The 27,243-nt window shown below is 32.7% G+C and overlaps 2 protein-coding genes across 3 annotated transcripts; both read right to left on the bottom strand.

Annotated features, from left to right (window-relative positions):
• Nucleotides 1-2,752: 2,752 nt before the first annotated feature.
• LOC128186527 (uncharacterized) lies at nucleotides 2,753-4,730 on the bottom strand. Its single transcript, XM_052856320.1, has 4 exons — nucleotides 3,957-4,730; nucleotides 3,506-3,693; nucleotides 2,999-3,152; nucleotides 2,753-2,891 (listed from the first exon to the last, which is right to left on the bottom strand). Exons 1-4 carry the CDS (start codon nucleotides 4,541-4,543, stop codon nucleotides 2,753-2,755), a joined length of 1,068 nt encoding a protein of 355 aa, XP_052712280.1. The 5' UTR covers nucleotides 4,544-4,730.
• A 505-nt stretch (nucleotides 4,731-5,235) lies between these two features.
• LOC128188535 (uncharacterized) lies at nucleotides 5,236-27,235 on the bottom strand. 2 transcript variants are annotated; one of them, XM_052859641.1, is made up of 4 exons: nucleotides 27,113-27,235; nucleotides 13,104-13,364; nucleotides 11,902-12,057; nucleotides 5,236-5,421 (listed from the first exon to the last, which is right to left on the bottom strand). In XM_052859641.1, exons 1-4 carry the CDS (start codon nucleotides 27,162-27,164, stop codon nucleotides 5,348-5,350), a joined length of 543 nt encoding a protein of 180 aa, XP_052715601.1. In that variant the 5' UTR covers nucleotides 27,165-27,235; the 3' UTR covers nucleotides 5,236-5,347. The 2 variants fall into 2 exon arrangements, with proteins under 2 accessions (XP_052715601.1, XP_052715600.1); XM_052859640.1 differs by lacking the exon at nucleotides 27,113-27,235 and adding an exon at nucleotides 13,645-14,014.
• Between the last annotated feature and the right edge of the window lie 8 nt (nucleotides 27,236-27,243).

The following is a 27,243-nucleotide window of genomic DNA, read 5'->3' as shown; positions in this document are numbered from 1 at the left end:
AGAGAGAAAAGACCCAGATGCTAGGCTCAAGTGGACAAAAATTGTCAATAGAAAAGTAGCTGGAGGGAATTGGTTACCAAACCAAGACTCAAGAATTTGTTCTGTCCATTTCGTTGATGGAGAGCCTACCCAATTACATCCTTATCCCTCTTTAAACCTCGGGTATATTCCGGACAACACTCTAAAACCTAGACCACCACCAAAGGAAAGAGAGCCTTATGTACCGGCGAAGAAAATCAAACAGGAGTTTCTTCCATCAGCTGATACCTGCAGCTTGGATCATGTTTACTCTAAGCCTGCTGATTCATCACCATCTGAGATTGAGAAAGATATCCTAATTAATGAACTTCAGCGGGAATTGAAAAGTGTTAAATTAGAAAATATGTCTTTGAAAATTCAAATCAACAAAAACAAAAACAAAAGCTTTAAAAGTTTGTGTACTGTTTCAAATGTTTTAAAAAGCGACAAAAAGGTTAAGTTTTATACAGGTATCCCAACACTTCAGTCCTTTAATGATATTTTCACAGTCCTGCAGAACAAAATTAGAAATATGAAGCACTGGAAAGGACCAAAAAGGTTGTGCAACCCCCTTAGCTATAAAAGAATTGTCAGCAAATCTAGGAAGTTGACAATGAAGGCAGAATTTATTTTGACCATGATGAAACTAAGATTAGGCTTGCTGTTGGAGGATCTTGCAGATCGCTTTGGAATTTCTTCCTCTTTAGCTTCCAATATCTTCACCACCTGGGTGAAGGTATTGTCTCAAACTCTTGGTGCCCTTGTTTTCAATCCTCCAAAAGAGGTGGTACGGTCAAACTTACCTCCGACTTTTCAGAATCCCAAATTTAATGAAGTAAGGCATATAATTGATTGCTCCGAAATTTTTCTTGAAAGGCCTTCGGATCTGAATGTGGCAGCCAAAACTTGGAGCGACTATAAACACCACCACACAGGCAAATTCTTAGTCAGCATTAATCCATCAGGCATGATTAACTTCATTTCTGAATGTTGGGGGGGTAGAGTTAGCGACAAAGTTATTACCAATCAAAGTGGCTTTTTAGATGTTGTTGAACCTTATGATACTGTCTTAGCAGACCGGGGTTTCCCCATCAGGGAGGAGCTGACATTGAAAAGAGCAAGGTTGCTTATTCCACCTGGTAGAAATGGTGTCAACCAAATGACCAAGTCAGATGTCATTCTTACCAAGCAAATTGCAAACAAAAGAATTTACATTGAACAAGCAATTAGGCGCATGAAATTTTTCAGAATTCTTAAATATGAAGTCCCAATATCTCTCATGCATCATTTGGATGATATCATTAGATCTATTGCAGGAGTTTGCAACCTTTACCCTCCTTTACCTTCTTACACAAAACAGTGAAAATTTTGTTAGGTGACAACCCAATGGCAACCCAATGGCTATGTTTATTTATATTGTTAATTGTTATAAACTTCCAAACAAAATCTAACATGCATACAATTTGTGGTTTCCTGTCAATACATTTCCATTTATTTCATACACATAGTTTAACTCATTATAGTCTGGTAACAGTCATGTCTAGACTTGAAAATCTCATTTTGAACATGCTGAATAAGGGAACACCACATAGAGATATATAACATAAATACGTTGGAGAATTTAACAAAAGAATCAACATCACACAGAAACATGTTATGATAACTGCTGCCTATCAGCATGCAACAAGATTAATAATCACATAATTAAATAATAAAGTTTCACATGTGAAACACATATTCACATGTACAGGTATTGTATGAATATTCATCAGATAAATATTTCAAGAACAAATCAATACTGATTGACAAACAAGATTAACATTTAGGACAAATCCATTTTTGCACATTTTTCAAGTTTGCCTTTGTCATTTTCACACATGGAAAGTGGAACCATAATTTGCAGTTGTCACATTGAATACTCTGAGCTTTGTAAGAATGGACAGTTTCTTGCACAACGTTGTTACATATTGGACAAAAATAAACACTTCCATCAACAAAACTCTCACCACTATCAGTCTCCATTGGCTCCTCCTCTCTCTCAACACTCAAACAATCTTTCACTTTTCTTGTTTTAATTTCAGGAACAATGTAACTCTTAAAAAATTTATCAAGATCAAACAACAACTCTTTGTAGTACTTGTCGTCAAATGTAATTCGCTCACAAAATATTCCATTGCAAGTATACACAAAAAAGTCACACCATGGACGACCAGTAATTCCCATTTGTCCTTGTACTTGAGCAAAATATGAATGATTGTGATTCAAAGAGAGTTGACAATTTTGAAAATTCAAACATGCTGGTAAATGACAAGTACAAAAATCTGTACAATCATTGCATTTTGATATCATGGGACACTTAAATTCTGCTACCCCATTTCCACAACAAGAACAAGAAACAAGTAAGTCAGGAGTAGCAGCTAAATAGGGCCGTACTGGGTCAATAAAAATACCGCATTCTGATACAATAACATTTCTGTGATTTTTTTTCATAAAAGAAACATATTCAGTCCTAGCAATAGGTTCCATCTCACGGCCATGTTTTAGAGGCTTAAGGTTAGGGTTGACAGATGTGTATCCCATTATATTACAAAGTAATGGTTTAACTACTGTTTCACTTCTATTATATTCAATTTTACACTGAACAGAGTGAAAATTTGATGATGTGATTCTACCTTTCCTTAAATTATGCCATGTACTGTTTGCATGCTGACCCATAGTAGCTTTGTTAAGTGCCTCAACAGTTTCCTGCCTCAGATTGTGAGCTATACTTGGGCCTTCTAGTCCATCCATGACCATTTTCTCTAGCATATACTTCTGTATGTTGACGGGCTCTTCTGTTCTGATTTTCACTTCTTCTTTTGGTATATCTATACCTATATTTTAATACATTATAGACTAAATTTTTATGCATACATAAAAATCAATTTGAAGTTATAAAAAAATTAGGTTAGATATTGCATTAAGGGGAACAGTTAATTACCATTTAGAAATAATGGTACCTTTAAAAACACATGCATTTGGTATCGAATTTCTTATCGCATCTGTTATGTCCTTTAAACAGTCCTTGGTTGTATTACCGGTATGTACTGGGTTAAACTCCTTCTTAATTGTTGATACAAGGGAACGCTTTTTGCCTGAAAGAGGAGGAAAATTAGATTTATATAATGCTGTAAAAATCATGCAACCAAATTAAGAGTTATTGAATTCGCATGGGTTTTTTTTTTATCAATGTTTATTTTTTTCAAATTTAAATTTGTTACATTAGTATGTTAAATATGATTGTATTCAGTTATATGTACAACATGTATTACACATGTTTATGTAAGTTATAGCAAAATATATATTGAAAACTATTTTCCCAGGACATGAATGAATTTAATAAAATTTAAATGTGTGTTAAATTTATTGTGGAGCAGTTTTTTTTTAGTCTGTCTGATTACATACAATATATTCATTTTGAAGAAACAATACTTGAAACAAATAGTACCACAAGTCAATGAATGAACTGGCTTTGACACTTCAAGTTCTTTTAGTTTTGAAGGTGGCGCTCTGGTGGACTTGAAAGCGGGCACAGTCCAAGAGCAGGGTAAAGAAGTGCATGCTGAGACTCCTAAGCGATGAGCTGTCTCAATGCGGAAAAGAACAGAAACAACATGGACACAGGGGGATCCTAACCTAAACAAAATTAAATTTGAATCCAAATAAAATGCTCGAAAACAATAAAATAAGCAAGCATTCTGAAAACATGATATCAATACAGAGGCAAATCTTGCCTGTTGCAACAAAAAGGCAAAATGGGTTATGTGCATACTATTTGCATTATAGAAATTTGTAAACAGGTTTGATTATACACATAAATCTACATATAGGACCTGATAACAACCAAATAAATTAAGAGTCTTTAATTATATATAATAACTTTACTTGGGCCTACTTACCCTGCTGTGCATGTACAATATGATGACCTGATGGTCCCTGTCTCTTTCTCAACGCATATCCATATCTTATGGGGATCGTCTTTAATGTGCTGTGAAGGGATGCAATCTGAACGAACCAGGCACACGGTTGATTCCTTGGAGATCTGGTGATGAAATATCTCCCCAGTGTGGCCCGCATCAACAAATGACTGTCCTTTACCTAATTTATATTGTTGGAGGAACTTGGTTATGTTAAAGTTGGTGTCACAAACACCGGCATATTCAATAATGTCACTCAGATAAACGGGTGGCCAGCTTTTCATCCCATCACGTTCATCTGCCCAGTTCTTGTGAAGAGTAAATGGATCTGGTATAGTGGTCCCGTTAACATTCAGTAAATTTTGATAATCGAACTGTCTGACCTTAACATTTTCCGCTGCCGATGGTATTTCTGGAATTTTCATTACATGTGCTGAATAACATAAAGCCGCAAGTTCTTGCTTGGCTTTGTCCTTCGCAAGTCCGCGTTTTCCAAGATATTCACGTAAAGCCTCCGTTTTCCAGGTCAAAAATGCATCAAAAGTTAAAGTTTGATCACTTGTATCCATGGTGTAAACAATTTATACAAATATATAAGATAAAAAGCTGATGTAAATATGTAGACACTCAAAAAATCCTAAACTGGCTATAGCACTCGGTATCGAAACTCTAAGGACGCCATTTGTAAACAACTCGGGTTTTCCCCTTTGACCTTTGACACCGACGCCATATTGGTTATATGACGTAAGTGTGGATTGGACTCCCTCATCTACTGTGTAGTTGATTGTGAACTAGCAATTGAGCATCTATTTGCCAGAGAGACTGGTTTGTCGTTTATGTTTTCCAGCCAGATCTACAGCGTGCAGCCTTAGAATGCCATTGACATAACAGTTAAAACTTTAATCCAGGGTTATCTCTCTTAGACTCACAGAAAAAAATTATTTATAAACTTTGTATAGATAATTAGAATATATAAGTCAATTGGTCACTGCAAGTTGCCAGTTGAATCTTAAGGTAAAATTCTTTAGTTTGCTTTTTGTAGAGCATCGAAGGATATCTCTTTCTAATTCGCAGCAAGATCCTTTATGGTCAGTTAGCATGTAAATCGTTGCAATATTTCAGCTCTATTACTCTATTTATAATTTCTTTTGCTAGTGTATGATTCTTAAATGCTATTTATTTTTACAAATATTTCAAAGAAAAGAAATACAATTCAATTTTCTTTGAATTTCTTTTTAAAAGGTTAATAATAAATAAAACAAATATTAAAACATTTTTATTTCTTCAAACATAAATACTCAAACAATCTGATAATAACAAGACATACATAAATAAAACTGTCAATGAATCTATTGTTTGTTCTTCAGTTCTCGCTACTGAATCCATACCACCAGTAAGACTAATAACGTGAGGAACGAAAGCTCTATCCTACAGCTTGAGGAGTTGGCTGAAAAAATAAAGATAAAAGATTGGTCATACAAGATATATACAAAAAGGGAAACCTTTACACACCCTTGTAAACCATGGCAAAAAGTGTACTATCCACCCCAATGATCTAATTTGAATAAAATAATCTAAATGGAAGATTTTAGGCAAATAAAGTGAAAAAATACAGGCTATAAGAAAAAGGAAAGTCAGAGACCAACGGCCACGATCGGGAGTGAAAAGAGATTTGATTGGCAAGTTGAAAAATGATAACAGAAAACAAATGGAAGACAAAGTCAAAGACCTGCACGCATGTTTACAAATATTTCATAAGATTTTTCTTTCCAAAGGCAAATCTTACGAAATATTATGTCAATCCTAATTCAAACTTAAAAAACAAAGTCATGTTAGGAGTATGCTAAACTATGATATCTTAAAACATTATTACAAAGAGATACACAACGCCTAAAGTCTATTGAAAAGGTTTCAAGTAGTTGTTATATATGTGGAAACGATAAGAATGGTCTAGTCAATATAAAGATAATTCATGTGTGTAAAAACTAAAAATGAAATGTTTTTATTCTTGATGCAGAGAGTATTAACTAAAATACTTGTATATTCAGTACTTTTCTAAACTGAGTTATACATGCATTTGTTGATATCACATTTATTACATTCAGATCTTAAAATATATTCCATATGATTGTTATATTTGATAAGAAACTTGAAAAGAAATTTTCTTGGTTCAGGCGGTCATACTTCCGCAGTGATTGTTAACACTGAAAGGGAACTATACTTGATTATAAAAAACATATAATTTCGCATAAGTATCAGGCTTAAAAATAAATCTAACAAAAACAAAAATGGTTTGAATTGGTAGCAAAACATTTTCAAAGGATGTATTTCATCATTCACAATGGAAACTTAGTTGGAACAATTTAAATTTTGAGCTTCTATGTATCAAATTTTCAGTTACATTAGATGATATGGAAGAATTAAATTATTTACCAAAATTATCTGCAATTAGGAAATTGATAAATCAATGGTAGTTAGGAAAATTAACTCCAATTGGTCGAATTACGATAATCAAGACACTAATAATACTTAAGTTAAATCATTTAATACTAGCATTACCCAACCCAAAAACTGAATACCTAAAAACTTTTGAACATGATATTTTTTATTTCCTATGGGGCTGTAAAGTTCATAAAGTAAAGAAAAGAACAATCATATAAGATTATAATCATGGGGGTCTCAAAATGGTTGATTATGGAAAGTTAATCACAGCACTCAAAGCTACTTGGATGAGAAGACTAATTAGAACTAACACAAAATGGGTAAAGCTTTTAGAATCAATTTTGAAAATTAGTATCTCTGATATATAGAGAAATGGTCCAGATCATTTGTACCTTCTATGTAAAAATTTAGAAAATTCATTTTGGAAAGAAGTGCTCCTCAGCTTGTTAAAAATAATTGAGCAAACTCCACTTAGTAAACCCCAAATTATAAATGATAATATATGGCACAATCCCAAAATCACCGTAGACAATAGATCAATATTTATCAAAAGTTATATTAATAAAGAATTTATTTTTGTTAGTGATCTACTTAATATAGATGGAACGTTCATAAACTTTAATGAATTGAAACACATTAATCCAAAGACAAATTCTATAGAGTATGCAAGTTTAAGAACTGCAGTTACAACCAGACTGTATACACAAGATATACACTAACCAAACTTACAAAACACAATACAATATGGAACAACAATCCCTAATCATATTCTATTGTTTATTAATACATGTATAGGTTGTAAACCCATGTACAACATACTATTAGACAAAAAAAAAAGAAATATGTACATCTATATCTAAATGGAGAGAAAATGGTTACAATTATTCACAAACTTCTTGGAATAAAATTTTTGAACTCCCTTTTAAGTGTACACAGGAATCAAAACTACATTGGCTGCAATATCAAATACTTCATAGGATTATTCCTATAAATAAATATCTTTTTAATATAAAAAAGCAGAGTCTGCTGTATGCACCTTTTGTAAAACAGATGAAGAAAGTATTAGTCATTTATTTTATGAATGTTATATAGTAAAAAATTGTACTATTAAGTAGAAATAGCTTAAAGATTATGTAATATGTTTCTACAAATGCTCCAATCACCTATTATATCATATATGTACATATGTGAAATGAATAACCGAATAAAAACAAGAGGCCCATGGGGCCACATCCTCACCTGGGCAACAATGTGCGTTCAAAAGATATTGTGCCATATGGTCCCTCGGTAGAATAACAAAAAATAAATATTGTAAAGTATTCGAATTTTACACTTATTTTTGCATACACGTAATCTTTGACATTGTACCTTCATTAAATACTATTTCTTACCAGAATAAGAAAATCCTACACAAGATATAAAACTAAACATTTGGTAGGGGTACACAGTTAAGTTGTTAAGTTCCAATTCCCTATATTTCGTTCTGCCCCCCCCCCCCCCCCCACTTTGTAAAGCGATCAAAATATATGAGAGCATATAGGTACATTTTTTTCATCAACTACTTACTAGTTATTGTATTTTAAAAATAAATATAATAGTTATTGTTTTTTATTTAAAATATCCTACATGTATAGATGTGAAGAAGAAAATTGTACCTCAACATTCAAAAAGAAGATGGGGGAATAAGATGGCGCAAATGCCCATTCGGTTTAGTAGTGAAATACAATTTAAAATTAATTTTTCCCCAATTAAATCTATTCAAATATATTATAATACAACTTTGCAAAAGCAAAATTTCTAACTATAGTCAGTTTTTATTATATTTAACAAAAATTAAGAAAAAAAAATATTGTCGGAAATTTTGGTGGTATCGAACCCGTAACATAGATATATACGGTTAGCTTATGCCAGGTACTCTAACCACTGAGCCATTTCAGACACAACAAAGGCGGCTTTTTAAATATTATGTATGACTAAGGTCACGAATTACCGGACTTGTATTATTTTTTCAATACGTTCAGTTGTTGGGATACAAAATGATATTTTTAATGTATAGTGGGTCATCTCTCCACGTTTTTGTTGATTGAAATCGTTTTGTTTTCCATTAGACTATGAGAAAAATAACAGACCCACTCTATAAAAGAAAATGCCTTGAAGTTCTAAAAATGACAATATTTGCAGGTTTTGATACGTATACGCCAGTTTATCAACATATTCCAAGTATTGAACATACCTACAGGTTACAAATCAATGATTCGTTAAATATATATTGTTTTAAATGATTTAAAAAACCCATCAGATTTGTTGATACTTTAATTTTTTAGTTGCCTGTCCGACCGCGTATGGGCATTTTACACGCCTTATCCACCCATCTTCTTTATATGTCTTCTCCATTATAATTAAATGACTGTAATTTACTTCGCGTACAAACCAGGATAATTTTCCGCTGTGATATTATCTAGGAATAGCAATAATTACTTTATCCCCGCAACAGAAATGTGTCAGAACTATGGAAACTGTTTTAAAGATGTCGTTTTTATTTACTCGTGTCTGAAAAACTATCAAAATTGATGTAGATTTCACATTATTTTTTGTATAAAGAGGGGGCCCCAGAGAGTAGGTATATACATAATATCTTTTAATTTGTTTGTACAAGTATTTAACATACTCTAATTCATATAGAATTTCTAATGTTCAACCAAAATTTCAGCGTCAATCGTAGAATTATAAGCAAGATACAGAGCTCACAGTTCGCCTAGGTTTGAGTCATATTTTGTTTATTAGTTTATTACATTCAGCTTAAGATTTTTAACTTGGTATTTCCTATTCAGCATTTAAAATGGAAAAAAAGAATGGCCTAAGATTTTTAATTCTTTTATTCACTCAAGACCAGTTCACTGGTATTTGAGGTTCAAAATCATTTTATACATATGTACACAAACACAGTCAAGGATCACATGTACAGAAGGAGTAATAATGGCGAAAAAAGGTTAAGTTTACAATTCAATAAGTTGTTAAAGTTGGTTTCTGGAAGAACAGACTTTGAAAATTTTCTTAATAAGTATTGACATTTTTTTTTTACTTTTTTAATCTTTACTTTTTAAGATCTGTGTACAAACATAGAATTGTGAGCAAATCTCTGTATCTTGCTTATAATTCGAAGCTTAACACTCAAATATGGTTTGTAAATAGAAATTGTAAACAATTAAACACACGAAACATGCACTATAACAAATAAAGAACACAATTTATTTTTTCGAAATGATTCATATATATACATGTATATACTTAATATTTCCGTCAACGATATCAAACTCTATTTAAACTGAATAAACTCGAGAAAATGCCGAGCATCTAAACAAAACCTATTGCATTAATCTACCATTACGCAAAAGATAATGCCGAATTACCGATAGAATGAATTGTATTTCAGTACTTTTTTGATACATCAGATTTTGCTTAATTTGCGCAGGTAAACAGTTAACTGTTTGATTTACCGAAGTCTCTGTTTGATTTGATACGTAAAAATCACGAAATACAGACGACAGTTCCCAGGTTACAAAGCATAAATAATAAAAACGAAACGAAAATCAGAACAAGGTAACACCAACGTCATGTGTGAAAACTGTCAACGCATTGAAATACTTAGCCTCAATTTACTTCACAAAATCGGCAACAATATATTTTGCATGTTCAAAAATTTCCCTTCATACGCGAACTGTTGCACAACAAGCAAATTCATCACAGTCAGATCGACCCTTTTTCGTCATGGCTGCTTTAAACAAAGAACCTCGTTTTAGAAGTAGGCCTATGGAATACGAGTCTTGGTAAAATGGGTATGCAAACCCGGGCCGTGGCCAATTAAAAGCCGGGGCAGATCGGCAATCGTCAATTCCAAATACGCATTATTTTGCAGCAATATTTACAGCGAATACAAATATACTGGTCCATCAAATATCCTGAAATTTTAATGAGATTGGCAGATTATGAACTGCCAATCTTTTGTTTTGCCCAGGCCAAGTCTTGCCTACCCATTTTACCGGATGCCGAACCCGAAGTTATTAACCTGATTGAATCACGCCTTTCCTTTATTATTATTTTCGTAATAACTCAGATTTGAAACAGAATTAGCACTTAATTTTTGCAATTTACATTTTCCTTCCCATAAGGATAATCTATGCTAAACTACGTTGAATTGGATTCAGTAGTTCTTGAGAAGAAGATTTTTAAAAATGCACCCCCCCCCTTTTCTACAGTTTCAAGGTTTTCTCCGCTTTGAATATAGATCGGACTTTTATTTCTGCAATTTATATTCGCCTTCCCATAAGGATGCTTTGTGCCAAATTTAATTGAAATTGGATAAGCGGTTTTGGAGAAGAAGTTCAAAATGTAAAAAGTTTACAGACGGACAGACAGACGGACAGACGGACGGACGGACGACGGACAAAATGTGATCAGAATAGCTCACTTGAGCTTTTAGCTCAGGTGAGCTAAAAACATATACTAGATATATGACGCCAAAAAAGGCATTCCACTAGGATCAATGTATTCTGTCATAAATTAAAAAAATATCGTTTGAAAAGAATATTCGAGTAAATAATGTATTTGTTTTACTCATGTATGCAGGTGAAGAAAACTGTATACAAGATTTCAGTACATAGACCGAACAAATCTGTGGAACATCCTAAATTAAAACTAAGGCATATCTAAATACTATCTTATAATAATTTAATTCTGATTGTAACACCTCATTTGATTGGAGGAACAAATTTATTTATATCGTATAACATAACTTGCCTACGTCACAATCCGACGCGCGTGCGAAACGTATTAATCCGCTTGACGTTACGTTTAAATTTTGTGCAAATTAACATCTTTCAACTAAATAATGGGCCTTATTTTCTGATTTTAGTAATAGAACATTACATTATAAGGAATAAATTTAATTTTTATCTAATAGTAGTATAATGGAATATCTTTATACATTTGTCTTTTTTTTAATCTTTTTTTTTTCATTATGAGTACAGGTAACGGTGTATATTAGCGTATGTCATAACCCTTTAGGATATTTGTAAAACGTGTAATATAAGTCATTCTCAAAAAGTAATCTAAAATGCATGTACACCTTAAGAAGAAAAATAGGAGTTGCAAAACACTGTTCAAAATAAAAGAAACCAAAACAATTTATTTAGCAGCAGTACCAGCTTTTAGATCAATAGTCGCAATTTCTTTGTTATAACACGAATACCTATCAATGTTTCGCTGAAAACAGTGATTGTAGCTAGATTAACATTCCGCACGAACAACACTGTAAAATAATGGTAATACAAAGCTGCTTCGGTCCCGCCCCAAAAGGAATTTACTGACTTTGTTAAAACTACGTTAGGTCAAATACACACCATGTACCTAATACAACATGCAACTATTTAGTAACAATACTTTCAACTGTATTCAAACATGAAGGTTCCCCTGTTATAATACGTACCATACTGACAAATGTACCCATACATCCAAAATGTTCTTGTACAGTCTGCGGACGTCAGAGTCGGCTCACCAGTCGACAGTGACAAGAGAACGCATGCGCCGGGTGGGAGCTCAGACTGGCTCTGGATACTACTTATTGGTATGGTCACGTCTTGGCCTATAAAAAGTAACTGTCACTATTATATTATTTATATTTTTAATTTTTTTTGTCTAATTAAATATATCTAGAATGCCCACAGTCTCTCAAAAAACGGCATTTAACAAGCTCTTGACTTCTTCTTTAAAATGATATCAAATTAAATATAGGTACGGGGATTACTTTTCCCGTGATTAGATATACATGTAGAATGTCAAAATATTGTTTTATTTTCTACATATTTCCTTTAAAGCCGTAAAATACGGGAAAAGATTCATCAAATCAATTATGACGCTCAAGATCTAGTAAATGATTGTATTTTACAAATCTGTAGGCATCTTTCGTCTACTAGATCTTGACGTTAAAATATATGATGGTGCTAAATAATAATAGTTTTGTATATTTTGATATTATGAAGAGAATGTATGAGAATTGTATATATTGATATTATGAAAAGAATGTATGAGAATTATACATATTGATAATATGAAGAGAATGTATGAGAATTGTTATATATTGATATTATGAAGAGAATGTATGAAAATTGTATATATTGATATTATGAAGAGAATGTATGAGAATACAATCTTGATATCCGTCCTTGTCCTAAATAGTATTTCCGAAGTGAAATGATAGTAAAAAAATGACGAAAAATTTGATATTTCGATTTTTTTTTTATCTTGATTACATGAACATGTAATCAAATTTACCCGTGACAAGTTGAAAACCTGATAAGACTCCTTCCTTAGAAATACAAACATTTTAGACTTTGGAATCTAAATGTACCGAAAGTAATATGTCATTTGCAATTATCACAGTTATTTGTAAGGTCTTGACGAGGCAAATAATATTATTATTTGATATTTTTCTTGTGCAATTTATATATATAAACATTGAAATTCTTTTTGGATGTTTAATACTGGCTATAAAAGTAATGGTTGTCGCAGAAAAAATGACAAACTCGTCTAATGATGGTTATTCACGTGTACGAAAGAGAGCATGTTATTGTTAAAGTGAGCATTTCTCTATAACATTTCCATTCACTCAAAGTTGAACAATAACAATACCATTATTAGATAAAATACGCCCTCTAGTGTTGTTCATTCCGAGCCAAAAAACACTGCTGCTGATCATTCCGGATTCATGCTCTGTTTTTACTTTATTCCCGACTGTTGTCAGACTAGCACTGGTCGGTAGAACCCCCAAGATTCCTCCGCCGGAAGTACACTTCTCCGAGGCAGTCTGTCGTGGCACACTCTCAGAGACTATCTGGTAGCAGGATGCCTCGTATGGAACCAGAACCCCTGCTGTTATCCCGTCAGCACATCCTAAACATAGAGAACAAATGCAATGGTGTTCTTTAGATGACACATTCCGTAGGCGTCTCTTTCTCCCAAATCATATTTATATGATAGGTAAAAAGAGGACGGATATCTAAGAGTTTTTATGATAAAACAATTAAAAAACAACTTCAGATTGAGTAAAGTAATGCAAAATTATGCTCTTCTATAGCTAGTGTTACTTTAAATAATGCTCTCTTATTTAATGATTCGTTCTTTCCTAAAAAAAAAAAAAGTATGTCATAAATAAAATATTGTAAAATGTTACCCAGGCTTTTGATAACACAGTCCAAAAAACATAAAAGAAATACAGGCATCCAATCCATCGTGCTTTTTCTGTACATAGTTAAGCAAGTATGTCTTAATGATGACTCTTGATGCAAGAGTATGTAGTGTCAGAGGAAGTGCGATGATTCGGATAACCTCTCCTCCTCCTCAAGCGACATCCCGACAACTCAATTATACGTCATACTGCTTTAACGTGACTGGTTGAATGGACGGGTGACAAACCTTACATTTTTTTTAATTGTTGTGAAACTAACACGGATCAATGCTGGTTCATAATATAAAAAAACTGGTTTAAACATTGTTTTACTTCGTTTCTTCTTTCAAGTTATTAAATCAGCGATCTGTTGAGCGAAATATTTTTGCAAGGAAGTAAAACTTGCTGTATCAATGGACTTGAAATTTTGATTTGAAATGCATAAAAAAAATCAAATCTCGTGCTCCTTTTTTCTTTCCCTTTCCATATATGCTTGATTTACTTCCGTGAAATCTTGAATCAAGCGAGTCAGTGAGGGAGGAACCTTAACCCTCTGAGTAATCGGTCTAACAAGCCTGCGTTTGACCCATCGACCCTTTGAATTGGTCTCATACAACATTGACTAAGGAAAACATACTTTGTCATGCAGTACTTATCATTCCTTTCACGTTTGTTAATACTCTTCATTACATGATTGTTTCAACAACCTCTTTAAACTTTGTCACAATTCGCGTGTCCTTCGTGATGTTTTGTATGCATTATCGTCTGACGACCATTTGATTTTATTCAACATAAAATTGAGCAGTTTTATTTTCTGTTGCATTTAGGTTTAAAGAGGATATATAAATTTATTAACAATACTGTCTTTTACTACTTTTACTGTGAGTTAATTAGTCATGAACTCATGGACAATTTTTAATTGGCAATGAGTCCATGACTAATTAACTCATCGAAAATTAAAAATTGTTAATTAGTAAAAGACAACACGTTTAAAATGTATTATAACATGATTACAGATACATTTTCAGTGTTGTTTCAATAATAAATTTGCAAATTAAATATTGTTGCACGTGTTCAACAGCATTTCGATATTTGCAACAAAAAACCTTTTGCCACACTTCCGAGAATATAACATAAGGAAAAACGTAATATGGTGGAAAGTAAACAGCGGAAAAACACAATCATGTCATCGTGTAACAGTCAGCGTTGAATACATATTGATCATCTCATCATTGAACAAGTAACACTGTAGGCAAGTGTGATTTTCTCTAGTGTTTAATCATTGTTGATACTGTTATTTAGACTGGAGCAAGTGATCCCCATTTTCATCCGTTTAATGATAAGTCAAAGAACCATGATGTTTAAGATATCAAAAACTGCCTGCACTGTTCTTTTGTTTCACTTATTTTATATTTGTTTATTAGATATGGATTGACTTGTGTGTTGTACAGTGTCAATTTCTTTTGTAATTTTTTTTCGAGAAACAAAACTGAAAAATTAAATCGATCGAAATGGAAATTAAATTTATGTTATATATGTTATATATTTATATATGATGGAAAAGAAACATTTACCTGTCCATCAGAGAAGACTAGACAGTGCTTAACATAATTCCGTTTTTAATTAAGGAATGAATTCAATATTTATTAGTTTTATACGATATATCATGGTTTGGAACAGTTTACGCTTTTTTATAAACCGCTCAATCCAAGAGCGAGAAAGTTCATCAGCATCCGCATTTCGCAGAACTAGACACAAACACATGAAATAACCTTCCACAAAGGTTTTTTCTTCAATCATGGGGTCTCTATTAGATGCTACTATTAGTGCAAATGGGGAACGTATCAGGTATTAAGGTTTTGATTTTGATATCTTAGGGTACCTGTACCTTCATGAATTTCGTATAGCCCTAGAATAAATTTTGATTGAGTTTTTAATAAAATGTTTTGTTATTCTTTATTCTTTATATCTTATCATTGTCAAAATAATTAGAATTACGAACCGTATAATACAAACACTTGCCTTGGGCGTTAGAAATTTGACTAGTAATACTAGACTCATCTGAAAGCAAAATTGGAAACGGCAGGGTCGCCTTAATATCTTGTATCAGATGAAACGTGAACTTAGCAATACTAAAACCACGTACCAAATGCTTATTTAAAAAAGTAGTTTTCAACAAACCTGTCAGATGAACTGTTAAAAATGTTTTCCTGGTTGGTCTAATGAGAGAGTTTCCTGGTGGATAACATGTCCGTCCCGTTTAATATCTAGGACGTAGTCATCAAAGAAACAAGTGGTGACCAGGTGTGTATACGAACTTATTGTGACGGAAAAATCCGTCGTCCGGGTTTTTCTTTCATCAAGATCAAGTTACACCTGTCCTGCTGCATTTGGATTAAACGGAAATATAAAAACGATGATAATAATCAAATGTCCTCTAAAATTTCCGTTGAAACAATCAGCTTATGAAGCTTAAGTTTCATGTGGATAGAATCTTAATTTGCATGTTCTGTTCGGAGGTGGAAATATTTTGTCATTGTATTTGTAGCATAAAATTTTGTCCTTCAAATTAAACAGCTTGACAAGTGATTTGTTCATTGCTCCATCCCAGAAACCCCAAAGCATTAAATCCTGACTAAAAAAAGAGTCATGAGCTTTTCCAGCGCGACAGCGTTTTTATTGGCTTCATTTTTCGACACAGTCAGCTCCATTATTTTATTCTAGCTGGTACTGTTATATTTTTCCTTAATTGATGCTTCAGAAACATTCTAGTCATATTTAATTTAAATCACAGAATGTGATCAAGGAAATCTTTACCTCAACCAAGTCTGTGTTTACGTTTTTGGTAGCGAAATGACCTTGAAATTCCAACAAAGGAGACTAACATACCCATACTGAGTAGTTGTATGAGTTGGTTTTGAGTTGCCTACGGTAGAAACTACACCCGATTCAGTCATCTATAGATATTGTTTTAATGAACTGCTATGTACAATCTCCTTCTCAAATTTACTGTCGTGCTTTGAGAGTGAGTGGCAACGCTGTATTCAGTAATAGTTTAACTTCAGGCTCCTGACTATGGATCCACTGAACATTCTGGCGGTTATATCAGGGTCACCGGCGTGTCGCTAAATTGGTTCTTTTAATGTACATCACAGTGTTTCGACCTTCAGTTATATGGAATACGTTATAAATGTTAATACTTGCCATGAGTTTGACGGCGCTAACGGTATCCCCTTTCTCGCAATATTAACGTGTCATCTTTAGAAACAGTAACAAAGCTATCCAGACTCCTTAAAGGGTACCTGAAGCCCAGCCGATGTGAAACATATGTCAAAGAGTTTATTTACCAAAATTTAATGCAAAAAACAGCATCGAAATCGATGCAGAAACAACGGAGTTACGCCGCTTCAAAGTTGCTATTTTCACCTGCTTTGGGAAATCTAATCAAGAGAAAACGGAATTAGGCGATAACGATAACGAGCATTCAGCGGAAGTGACGTCACGAGGTCAACAGGAGGGAAATTTCCTTACAAAGCTCTACGAATTGAATTCGATTTTTCAGCCAAAATGATTGATATAGGTCTGATCTTTTGATGTATCTAGTTATTTTCAGTATTGTAGATTTACAAATTTGTATCCGTAATTATTTTATTACAGTCAGATTTCTTTTTAAAGGATTTTAAAATTCGCTATTCTCGTCGCCTTTGGACCGATGAATACGATATCTTAAAACGATTTATGTTCATTATTCATTTTTTGATTACATAATATTCTTTCACACACTAGTGATCCGAGACAATGACACAGGTAAACAGGTAAACTAACGAAGCCACTGCTCCAGACACACGTGTATATGGGGTATGTATACACATGGTACACGAGTCTGGTGAACAAAGAGAGGGTTTCACACCTCTAGACTGGTAAATTGAATGTGTATAATTAGCTACTCAATTGTTAAAAGATAAAACAGAAAAATAAATTAGACTGTGAAAAATCAAGCATTTGTAAGCTAAAACATGTGTACAGTCCGTCAATCAGTGATTAAAGAATCATGCACGAGACTATCAAATAGTAAAACTAATGTTCGAAGTAAATGCCTTTATTGTTACTTATCTAATCACTTAAATAATGACCAAATTTACAATTCAACAATTTAAACCTTTTTTATGTGATGAAGTAATTATTTCGGTAGTAATTACGTTGATCTTAATTTCTTATTTGATAAAGTGCAACTTTCTTTCGAGCGCTATGGTCAGCAATTTTAACGCTTTAACTCCTTATAGCTTTAATTGTTATACTGACAACGAATCATTATGAAATCTGAATAAACTTGAACATTTTGACGAAGGATGTCAATAATGTAACATGAAATTCCATTTTCGTATTTTAAAAGAATACGAGAAAGACCTAATCATGCAGCCATATTGGACTTTCGCCTTGATCCGTTTTTAATCCCGTGTTTGTTTGTTAAAGAATGCATACTATTTTGATTGTTATTGGTCCGATATCAATATTATTGAATATAATCGGGCGACATCATTTGTAATTTTATGCCTTATACGAGGAATAGACCCTGCGTTACCTTTTAAGAAATATGAATTATCAAATGAATATTATTGATCAGTTAATAACGGAAAAAATCATTCGAAAGAATGACAATATTAAGAAAATATGTTTCTTTCAACAACAGTGCTTTGATTAATTGTCATTTTTGCTACATATGCTGTGCAATCAATAAAAACGTGGAAAGATGACCCACTATACTCAAAAATTATCATTTTGTATCCCAACAATTGAACGTTTTGAAAAAATAATACAAGTCCGGTAGTTCGTGGCCTTAGTCACACATTATATTTAAAAAGCCCATTTTGTTGTGTCTGAAATGGCTCAGTGGTTAGAGTACCTGGCATAAGCTAACCTTATATATCTAGGGTTTTTATGTTACGGGTTCGATACCACCAAAATTTCCAACAATATTTTTTTTCTTATTTTTTTGTTAAATATATTAACAAGAGGCCCATGGGCCACATCGCTCACCTGAGGAACAAAAGGTATGATAAAATCAGTTTAATGGAGTCATAATACAAACTATCTGGACAATGTACAATAATACATGTACATCCTGTATAAATAAAATCCATTTTCCCCGGGATATTCTTATGTTTATAATCAGTCCCTTTTCTAACAGGATGATTTTATAGTCATATCATATGTTGAGTATTGCAGTTCTCAAAAAGATCCTTAACAATAGTTTATATACGGGATATAAACGTACATCAAACTCTGAACCTTCTCGGGAGGCCAAAGAATTGTCCTGGGGCCAAAGTCTTAACAATTATAAAGAATCATCTGGCTGATTAGTTTCTGAGAAGATTTTTAAAGATTTACCCTATATATTCCTTTGTTAAACTTGGACCCCCATTGTGGCCCCACCCTACCCCTGGGGATCATGATTTTCACAACTTTGAATCTACACTACCTGAGGATGCTTTCACACAAGTTTCAGCTTTCCTGGCTGATTAGTTTCTGAGAAGAAGATTTTTAAAGATTTACTCTGTGTATTCCTATGTAAAACATCGGCCTCCCATTGTGGCCCCCACCGTACCCCAGGGGTCATGATTTTCACAGCTTTGAATCAACACTACCTGAGGATCCTTCCATACAAGTGTCAGCTTTCCTGGCCGATTAGTTTCTGAGAAGAAGATTTTTTAAGATTTACTTTATATATTCATATGTTAAACTTCGACCCCCCATTGTGGACCCACCCTACCCCCGGGGGTCATAATTTTCACAACTTTGAATGTACACTACATGAGGATGCTTCCACACAAGTGTCAGCTTTCCTTGCCAATTAGTTTCTGAGAAGAAGATTTTTAAAGATTTACTCTATATATTCCTATGTAAAACTTCGATCCTTCATTGTGGCCCCGCCCTACTTCCGGGGGTCATGATTTTCACAAATTTGTATTTACATTACCTGATGATGCTTTCACACAAGTTTCAGCTTTCATGGCTGATTAGTTTCTGAGAAGAAGATTTTTAAAGATTTACTCTATATATTCCTATATTAAACTTCGACCCCCCATTGTGGCCCCAACCTTAGGTGAGCTAAAAAGGTTAAGTTTACAATACAATAAGTTGTGAAAGTTGGTTTCTGGAAGAACAGACTTTGAAAATTTTCTTAATAAATGTTGACATTTTTTTACTTTTTTAATCTTTAGTTTTTAAGATCTGTGTACAAACATAGAATTGTGAGCATTGTGAGAATCTGTGTATCTTGCTTACAATTCGAAGCTTAACACTCAAATATGGTGAGTAAATAGAAATTGTAAACAATTAAACACAAGAAACATGCACTACATGTATAACAAATAAAGAACACAATTTATTTTTTTCGAAATGAATCATATATATACATGTATATACCTACATATTTCCGTCAGCGATATCAAACTCTATTTAAACTGAATAAACTCGAGAAAATGCCGAGCTATTGCATTAATCTTCCATTACGCAAAAGATAATGCCGAATTACCGATAGAATGAATTGTATTTCAGTACCCCTACATCAGATTTTGCTTAATTTGCGCAGGAAAACAGTTAACTGTTTGATTTACCGAAGTCTCTGTTTGATTTGATACGTAAAAATCACGAAATACAGACGATAGTTTCCAGTTACAAAGCATAGATAATGAAAACGAAACGAAAATCAGAACAAGCTAACACCAACGGCATGTGTGAAAACTGTCAACGCATTGAAATATTTAGCCTCAATTTACTTCACAAAATCGGCACCAATATATTTTGCATGTTTCAAAATTTCCCTTCATACACGAACTGTTGCACAACAAGCAAATTCATCATAGTCAGATCGACCCTTTTTCGTATAATGTCATTGCTGCTTTAAACAAAGAACCTCGTTTTAGAAGTATGGAATCATTTTACCGGATGCCGAACCCGAAGCTATTAAACTGATTGAAACACGCCTTTCCTTTATTATTATTTTCGTAATAACTCAGATTTGACACAAAATTACCCCTTAATTTTTGCAATTTATATTTTCCTTCCCATAAGGATAATTTATGCTAAACTACGTTGAATTTGCCCCGGTAGTTCTTGAGAAGAAGATTTTTAAAAATGCACCCCCCTTTTTCTACAGTTTCAAGGTTTTCTCCGCTTTAAATACAGATCGGACTTTTATTTCTGCAATTTATATTCGCCCTCCCATAAGGATGCTTTGTGCCAAATTTGGTTGAAATTGGATAAGCGGTTTTAGAGAAGAAGTTCAAAATGTAAAAAGTTTACAGACGGACAGACGGACGGACGGACAGACGGACGACGGACAAAATGTGATCAGAATAGCTCACTTGAGCTTTCAGCTCAGGTGAGCTAAAAACTGACTATAGTTAGAAATTTTGCTTTTGTAAAGTTGTATTATGATATATTTGAATAGATTTAATTGGGGAAAATAAATTCAAAGGTGTATTTCACTACTAAACCGAATGGGCATTTGCGCCATCATATTCCCCCATCTTCTTTACTATGAGGAATATAAAATACATTTCAGAACGAGAGAGAGCAAGCGAGCGAGTTAATCAGAGGGGTCCATTTCATCCAGTTTTTATTGAGCCTATCCATCTCACGTCTTCCCTTTGCACAGAATTGTAATACTTAATATAATTTTTTACATCATTTATAAGGGCGTTTACTGTTAGTTGATTTTCTGGCCTCTACTTCTGTATTTGTATTATTTCACATAATGAGCACTATATTGAACATATTTGACATTACACCTTCTAAAATATCAAAATTGAAAATTAAATGTGTTATCGTCAACGTCTTTTCTAATTCTTTTTGAGTTGCGAATTTTAACAAATTCTTCTAGTAATTATCGTACCTTTAGATAATCTCTGAAGAAGTGATATATTGTTTCCTCATGGATTCATAGATTAATATCTATTTTACTAATTTGTTTATGGTTAATATAATTGTTGATTCTGTAATCATTGAAATAATTTCGAGTCTGGGGTAATAGTAAAAAGGTAGACAAAAGCTTGTAACCTATTGCTTTTCAGTAATAACAAAATGCTTGCTCCATTTTCCTTTCTTGTAATTTTGGTGTTACATTAGTCTCTTATAATACAATGTATATCAGACATCGGGTTTGAAGCCATTTTGTTAAAACAAAGGTTTAAAAGTTTCATTTCGTATGATGTTGTGTCCTCTTAAATCTGACAATACAGCTTGTATTACTTACATACATGTATATGTGAATAATAATTAATTTGAATATTAAATTTCAGGTAGGAGTCTTTTCTGGTTTTCGACTTGTCAAACGTAAATCTGATAAATTTTACATTAAATCAAGATGAAAGGAAATTAAAATAGTATATTTTTCTTTCTTTTTTACTATAATACAACTTGGCATAGAAAAAGTAATCAATGTTTAGAATATAACAAGGACTATATTTTTGGCGTAATATTGGCGTAGGAAAATATCACATGTTTCGCAATTCAGAATTGCTGCAGATTAATGAGTTTGTTTTAGCATTTTAAAAACAATAACATCGATGTGGGATTTTTTTTTCTAATGTGAACTAATGATATGATACTTGGTTTTCAGAATAAGTTTTAAAAATATGATTTGCCTATCAAATTACAATTTCATAAGCTTTTTAAAGCGCCAATTCTATGCATTGATTTTTGTGAAAAAAATCACGAAAATCAGTTTTTCACTCTTAAAATGGTCAATATATTAGCTTTTCTGTGAATTCATATCTTTATATAAAGTCTTCATAATACATAAAAATCAGAAATATTTTATTATTGGAAGCATAAAAAAATAATCAAAATTTCTTCAAAATTTGAGAAAATTAGAGGAAATACGGGCTAAGCAATATCAATTTTAGTAGAAATATTTATTCCAATTTAGTAGAATAAGCTGATATAAAATTTTGATATTCTATCATTTCATTGAAGAATAGAATCTTCAAATCTTACACAAATGTCTACAAAACTACGAAGAGCTACAGCTATTTTATCATCCTTTACGTTGAGGAAAAAGGTATTGACCTTGGCCTGACCTTTATGCGAAAACAAAAAGGTCAAATTTGATTAAACTGATAGAATCATTTGGTAATATGATCCGTTTGGCTGTGTCAAAATTTCATGAATTTCTTATTATAAGAAGTATGTTTGATAACGAGAAGACTCCTTCCTTCAATTTTCAAACGTTTTCATTGTCATCGAATAAGTCTATTACGCATCGTACTCCTTTGAGATACCAAGCTTTATTAAAAAGGACTCTGATTTCCTTTTTGAATTTATTATTGTTTTGCAATAGCTTGCAATTGTAGTCCCGCCGAGATTAACCAATCGATTTATCACAAATTTCTTTCAAAGCTGTGATGACTTCTTTCCAAAATTAATTTCTGTAATTTTCCTGCATTTCCAACATACACTCTTATCCTGTATTTAATGGCTTTTCTATGTTAATGGTATTCTCCAATAATGTTTTCCATTTTCAATTATTATCCTTAGTTAATCTCCTTTTAAGTAGACTTCAGTTCTTAAATATAGGAATTTAATGAAACCATCCTTAACCCACCATGTTTATGCTTTAAAGAAAACACTGGTCTTTTAACTTTATTACATTTTCAATAAACAAAACTGAGTATAATATTATTTAATTATTCCCGCATTTTCTAAAGAAAGTTCGGGTATATTGTTGTTACCCTGTTCCGTCCGTCCGTCTGTCCGTCCGTCTGTCCGTCCGTCCGTCTGTCACGTTTTACTTTCTCAAACTGCTCTTACATCTTATAAACCAGCAAACCGAACTCTTGGAGTTTGATTTGGGTTGTCATGTTGTTTTGTAAAAAGGTTTAAAAAATTCTAATTCTAAAATTCAGTAAGTAAGTAAAGTAGTCCTGGGGGTCAAATAATTGGTAAAAAAATGACGTTTTTCACAAAAAATCTTCTTCCTCGAACTCCTCTTACAATTTCAACAGTAAACAAATCATCTCTTGAAATATGTTTTAGGGTATTATATAGATGCGCAATAAGGTTTAGGAATTTTCAATTTTGTCCTGGGGGTTATTTAATGGCTGAAAAATTGATACAAAAACTGGTTTCAAAACGTCATTTTTTTTTTTGCAGTAGCCAAATAATCTTCTAGAATATGATAAGGGGTGTCATATTGAAGTGTGATCCGGTTCCAGAATTTGTTTTTATTAAGGGGATTAGATGGCAACAAAAAGTGACGTTATTTTGCAAAAAAAGTATGGTTCCCAGAACTCCTCTTAAAAAGTCATCTCTTGGGATATAATTGGGGCTGTCCTATAGATGTGCAATAAGGTTTTAAAAATTTTAATTTCATCCAGGGAGTCAAATAGTAGCAAAAAATTGACGTTCATCAATCCCAAAAAAAACCATAGATCCTAGAACTCCTCTTATGATGTAATGGATAGACACATCATATCTTGGGATATGATAGGGACTGTTCTATAGATGTGCATTACGGTTAAAAAAAAATTAAATTTAACCCTGAGGCCCATTACCTCAAACCATTTTATGCCCTTTAAGGATCAAGAAAATATATGTTAAGGGGTGGGGTGGGGATCTCAACCGTTTTCGAGATATTTGTGCACTTCCTGTTCAAGGTGGGTCACGACCACCCCTGGGGCCCATGACCTACATACAGTTTGATGCCCCTTGACACAAGGAACAAGAATATATATGGTTTAGGGGTCATGATTATAACAGTTTCTGAGATATATTGTAATTTCCAATTCCTAGGGGGTGGGGATGACCCCAGGGGTCAGATCTAATAAACCCTATATATATATATATATATATATATATATATATATATATATATATATATATATATATATATATATATATATATATATATATATATATATATATATATATATTGCCAGTAACAGTCAATATATGATTATGAAAACCCTATATTATTATCTTTGTCCGTTTTCAAGTTACCATTTACGATTGAGTCTACGATTCTTCCTACAAGCCCCCCCCCCCGAAAAGTGGCTGTCTAACCCAAAATGAGAAAAATCAAACCAGGGTGCACAACTAGATATGGAGGCCAAATGTATCCTAGAGTTTTTTACAATTCTGTTCAGCCGTCTCTGAGAAACAATTTAATAGCGGGAAAGAAGAAAAAGAAGATGAAGTATAATAATACATGCAATAAGAACCTTACAAAAACAATAAGTCTCCAAATTATTTCATTCAGGAGACTTAAGAATAAAGATTAAATAGAGATAGGATCATAAAGCATCAATAATTCAAAGATAATTGACAATTTCTGATTCTAAGGGGGTCAGGATGACCCCTAATAGGGTCATAACTTACATGCCATAATGATCTCATGTGCCATGATCTAAGGAGGAATACTATCTTTGGATTAAGGTGGGGATCTCAATGGTTTTTATGATATTTGATAATTTCAGGAAGAGCACTTGGGATCATGACCTACATACCATCTGAAATGCCTTGAACAAAGAAACAATAATATATGTTCATGATATATGATTCAATTTAAAAACCCAGATATAGATCAATAATATATGTTTTGTAATGCTTCCTATGTATATATACATGTATTAGTTTGTGTTTTGGTCTTCAAGTCATGTTCATGACTGTAGTATGGCTTAGTCTTATTTTAAATTACATTAAGAAATTATTGTCAAATATATGACTTGGAACTCCCACCCCCAAACAAACTCAAATATAAACTGTTGCCCATCCCTTTTATTGTTGAATGATCTTTTAAAATAAAAATATAAATTGGGGTCTAAAAAGTTTGATAAACTGGTAAAAATGTTATTCTTAAAAACAATTTTATTACACCTTGCATAATTGACAATGATCTATTGAGATATGATCAGAAGTCATATTTCTACCTTGGGATCAATAACTAATTTTCATTGACAAGTTAAAATTAATAACAATAAATGATTCAAATTATAAATGTTTATATTCCACATCCACCCCCCCCCCCCCCCACCCCACCAATCAAACCTGGTTCTAAAGATTCAGTCTTCTTACATTCTTACATGTGTACAGTAGCAATTTCTTGATTGCTTTTTCTCTCCTAATGCACATTAACATTTTGGAAATTGCTTAATTCACTTTTTATGATTTAGAAACAAAATGTTATATGCATGTGTATTCGCCTATTTGGGGCATTTGTAAAGTCTCCTTAACAAAGCAGTGTCATCATTAGGCTATGAATTACCCACATGGATCAAACACTACATACGAATAAGATAAAATACTTTATCATATCTAGTTTAAGAATGTCAGGGTGTCTCCAAGGGGGCATAACTTATATACAACTTAATGCGCAATGACACAGGGAGCAAGAATAAATTATATGGTTTAGGAATGAGGATCTCAGAAGTTAACAAAATATACAGTGTATCATCATTTTCTATTTCATAAAGGGAAGGGGGTTTAAAGACAACACCTGGGGGTCTTGTAGCTTTACACCATTTGATGCATCATAATGACATTAGAAGATATTTTGTATTTTCCTGTTTCATGGGGTCAGAACAAACCCATAAAGTCATGTCCTACATTGTATTTGATGCATTATAATACATTAAGAAAGAAATACTCCTTCCTTCATTTCTATTATAACTCATATAAAAATGAGACTCTACACTTACTTACATGTAATACACAAATTTAATAAGTAATTATTTATAAAGGGTCAATATTGGGTCAACTCAATAGTGTAAGTCTGACAAATTAAAAAATAAATTTTGCAATTAAAATGTCAGAAACTTTAAAAATGCGATATGATAGGTAACGATGATAAGCTTATTAAAAGGGGCATGGTCACGATTTTTCTCAAATTCAATTTTACTGTTTTATTATTTACAATGCTTTGGGAATGTATTTCTAATAATCATGTGAAATTTGAGAGTCAGGCGTAGAGTTTTGAGCCAGATCCAAGGCTCACAATTCTTTGTCATGAAAACAAGGTTCGTTCCTTGTCTTTGTTTACGTAGGTTCAATATACCAGTAAAATATCTTTTTGAGGCTGATTTGTCTATCTTCTTTTTCATTTTAAGCAAAAATAAACAGTATCTAACGTTTAACACAATCTCAGGTCTAAAACTGGAATTTTCACTTCAACATTTAAAATGTAAACAAATGCTTTGTTTATATAGCAAAGAATTATAAGCTCTACTCACTTATCATCTTTTAATATTTAAAGGGGCATGGTCACGATTTTGATCAAAAATTATTTGTCAGATTTTAATGTTTACAATATTTCAGTAAGGCATTTTAATAGGCAACTAAAATTTGAGTATCGTCCGTTGAGTTATAATACAGTATGCTGTCAAAGGGAGATCAATTATTTAGAAAGTGAAAGTAATACTTATGTATGCTGGCGTCTCATTATATTGTGCTGCTAAAAAACATGTATTATGCTTACCTATATTGGTCAACATCAGAATGATAATCCAATATCCGCGTTTCGAGTTCATCCTGAACAACGTTTTTTTCGTTGTTTAATCTCGCCAGGTCAAAAATGTTCAGCAAGTAAACTTCCGGTTTTACGGCGTC

Source organism: Crassostrea angulata, chromosome 6, assembly GCF_025612915.1.
Source record: "Crassostrea angulata isolate pt1a10 chromosome 6, ASM2561291v2, whole genome shotgun sequence".
In the NCBI taxonomy this organism is placed as follows: Eukaryota; Metazoa; Mollusca; class Bivalvia; order Ostreida; family Ostreidae; genus Magallana; species Magallana angulata.
This window is presented reverse-complemented; position numbering and strand designations above follow the sequence as displayed.